At 49.1% G+C, this 2500-nt stretch overlaps 1 protein-coding gene across 1 annotated transcript in view; it reads right to left on the bottom strand.

The window, feature by feature from the left end:
• The window catches only part of sspo (SCO-spondin), a 136379-nt gene that overhangs the window by 43563 nt on the left and 90316 nt on the right, over positions 1-2500 (bottom strand). The window contains 3 exon segments of the mRNA XM_076291439.1: positions 956-1111; positions 1519-1689; positions 2324-2494. Of these exon segments, the coding sequence (XP_076147554.1) occupies positions 956-1111; positions 1519-1689; positions 2324-2494 (498 nt within the window).

The raw sequence follows: 2500 nt of genomic DNA, 5'->3' as shown, positions 1-2500 counted from the left end.
GAGTGAGTGAGTGAGTGAGTGAGTGAGTGAGTGAGTGAGAAACTGAGTGAGTGAGTGAGTGAGTGAGTGAGTGAGAAACTGAGTGAGTGAGTGAGTGAGTGAGTGAGTGAGAAACTGAGTGAGTGAGTGAGTGAGTGAGTGCGTGTGTGAGTGAGTGAGATAGTGAGTGAGAGAGTGAGTGCGTGTGTGAGTGAGTGAGATAGTGAGTGAGAGAGTGAGTGAGTGAGTGAGTGCGTGTGTGAGTGAGTGAGATAGTGAGTGAGAGAGTGAGAAACTGGGTGAGTGAGAGAGTGAGTGAGTGAGAGAGTGCGTGTGTGAGTGAGTGTGTGAGTGAGTGAGATAGTGAGTGAGTGAGTGAGTGAGTGAGTGAGAGAGTGAGAGAGTGATTGAGTGAGAAACTGAGTGAGAGAGTGAGTGAGTGAGTGAGTGAGTGAGTGAGTGAGTGAGTGAGTGAGTGAGAGAGTGAGAGAGTGATTGAGTGAGAAACTGGGTGAGTGAGAGAGTGAGTGAGAAACTGAGTGAGTGAGAGACTGAGTGAGTGAGAGAGTAAGTGAGTGAGTGAGTGAGTGAGTGAGTGAGAGGCTGAGTGAGTGAGTGAGTGAGTGAGTGAGTGAGTGAGAGAGTGAGAGGCTGAGTGAGCACAAGCTTAAAGTAAGATGTTCCAGAGAGGGACAGGGGAGAGAGAGAAGACAAACACAGCACAGAGGAGTGCTGGATGGCTTGTGCATACAAGTATGTACTGACACATACAAACACGCATACGCTGACATAAACACACACACAGAGACACACACACACCCACACCCACATTCACCTAACCCCAACATCCACACATATACACAAGTATAAACACACACACACGCATATACAAATCAGAGTGACAACCCCCCCCACCCCACACACACACACAAACATACACACACACATACACACACAGTGCTTTTGGACAACTCACCCTGGCAGTGTTCAGGTTGGCAGACCCTGCTGTCCGTCTCGAGCTCTGAGCACTGCTGCCCCCTGCTGGCTGCTGAGAGTGGTGCACGGTGGCGCTGCTGCCACTGGGACACGCAGGAGCAGGCCGACCACTCGCTCCACTCCGACATCGGACATTCTGCACACACAAACACACACATAAACACATGCACACACACACACACACACACACACACACACACACACACACACACACACACACACACACACACACACACACACACAATAAATGACCAGGGCATTCTACATTTGCACCATATCAGTGATAGTGTTATGCCAGGTCACGTCCTTTGCCTGAAGTTTATCGACATAAAAATCCCTGCATGGGACGATTAAAGTCTTCTTCCTGGGGCTCTGAATAGCTCTCTCTGAAATGAACCAGCTCAGTCCTTTTACATTACTCTACCATTTCACCTGCTCTATTTATCCATTCATTGCATTTCAATAGTCCATAAAGAATAAAAGCAGTTTTCTAACAACGCTCTCTTGTCAGTGGGGGGGGGGGGGGGGGGGGGGTCCCTTTACACGGCCTGGAGTAGCACAGCTGCGTCTCCTGAGAGTCTCGATGTGTCTGGATGTCGGGGGGGCAGGCATTCTCCCCCTCCTCCTCACACACACACCTCCGCCGACGAGACACCACGCCCGCCCCGCAGCTGCGGGAGCACGGAGACCACGGCGACCAGGGGCAAAGGTCATCTGAGGACAGGGGCAAAGGTCATCTGAGGACAGGGAAATGATTCACTAATCTGGATTCATTCACTCATCATCAACTCAGTCATTCATTCAGTCATTCATTCATTCATTCATTCATTCATTCATTCATTCATTCTTTATTTCTTTCTATTATTCATTCAATGTAGCATTCATTCTTCAACTCATTTAGGCTCTGATCATTCAATGAACAGTCCTTTCAACAGTCTGTCATTCGTCCAAAGACTTAACTGTTAAAATATGACCATCTAATGCTTTTGACATTTAACAATAACAACTACAATTTACTACACTCCTATGACAAGCACAGTGAAGAAAAATGTAGCAGACTACACATCCTTGAAACGACTGATGACAAATTACATCCTGTGAGTTAGCAGAGTAAGCACCAATGCAGGGTTTAGCCTATGCTGTGAGTTAGCAGAGGGATTGTACCGAGACAGGGTTTAATTTGGCCTTTATCAGTATGCGGTGAGTTAGCAGAGGGATTGTACCAAGACAGGGTTTAATTTGGCCTTTATCAGTATGCGGTGAGTTAGCAGAGGGATTTTAAAGAGGCAGGGGTTGATTTGGCCTTTATCAGTATGCGGTGAGTTTGCATTTAGCAGAGGGATTGTACCGAGGCAGGGTTTGGCTTGGCACTCCTGGGCCTCCTTCTCTGGACCGGAGCAGTCCGAGCCGTTATTCCGGGGCGGGGGGTTGATGCACGCTCGGCTGCGGACCTGTGTGCCACGGCCACACGTGACGGGACAGTCTGACCACACGGACCACGGGGTCCAGTCTCCGTCCACTAGGG

Source organism: Alosa pseudoharengus, unplaced genomic scaffold (assembly GCF_046254945.1).
Source record: "Alosa pseudoharengus isolate Yale_2024_CS ecotype anadromous, Long Island Sound unplaced genomic scaffold, YU_APseudo_1.1 YU_APseudo_1.1_scf_18, whole genome shotgun sequence".
Taxonomy (NCBI): domain Eukaryota; kingdom Metazoa; phylum Chordata; class Actinopteri; order Clupeiformes; family Clupeidae; genus Alosa; species Alosa pseudoharengus.
This window is presented reverse-complemented; position numbering and strand designations above follow the sequence as displayed.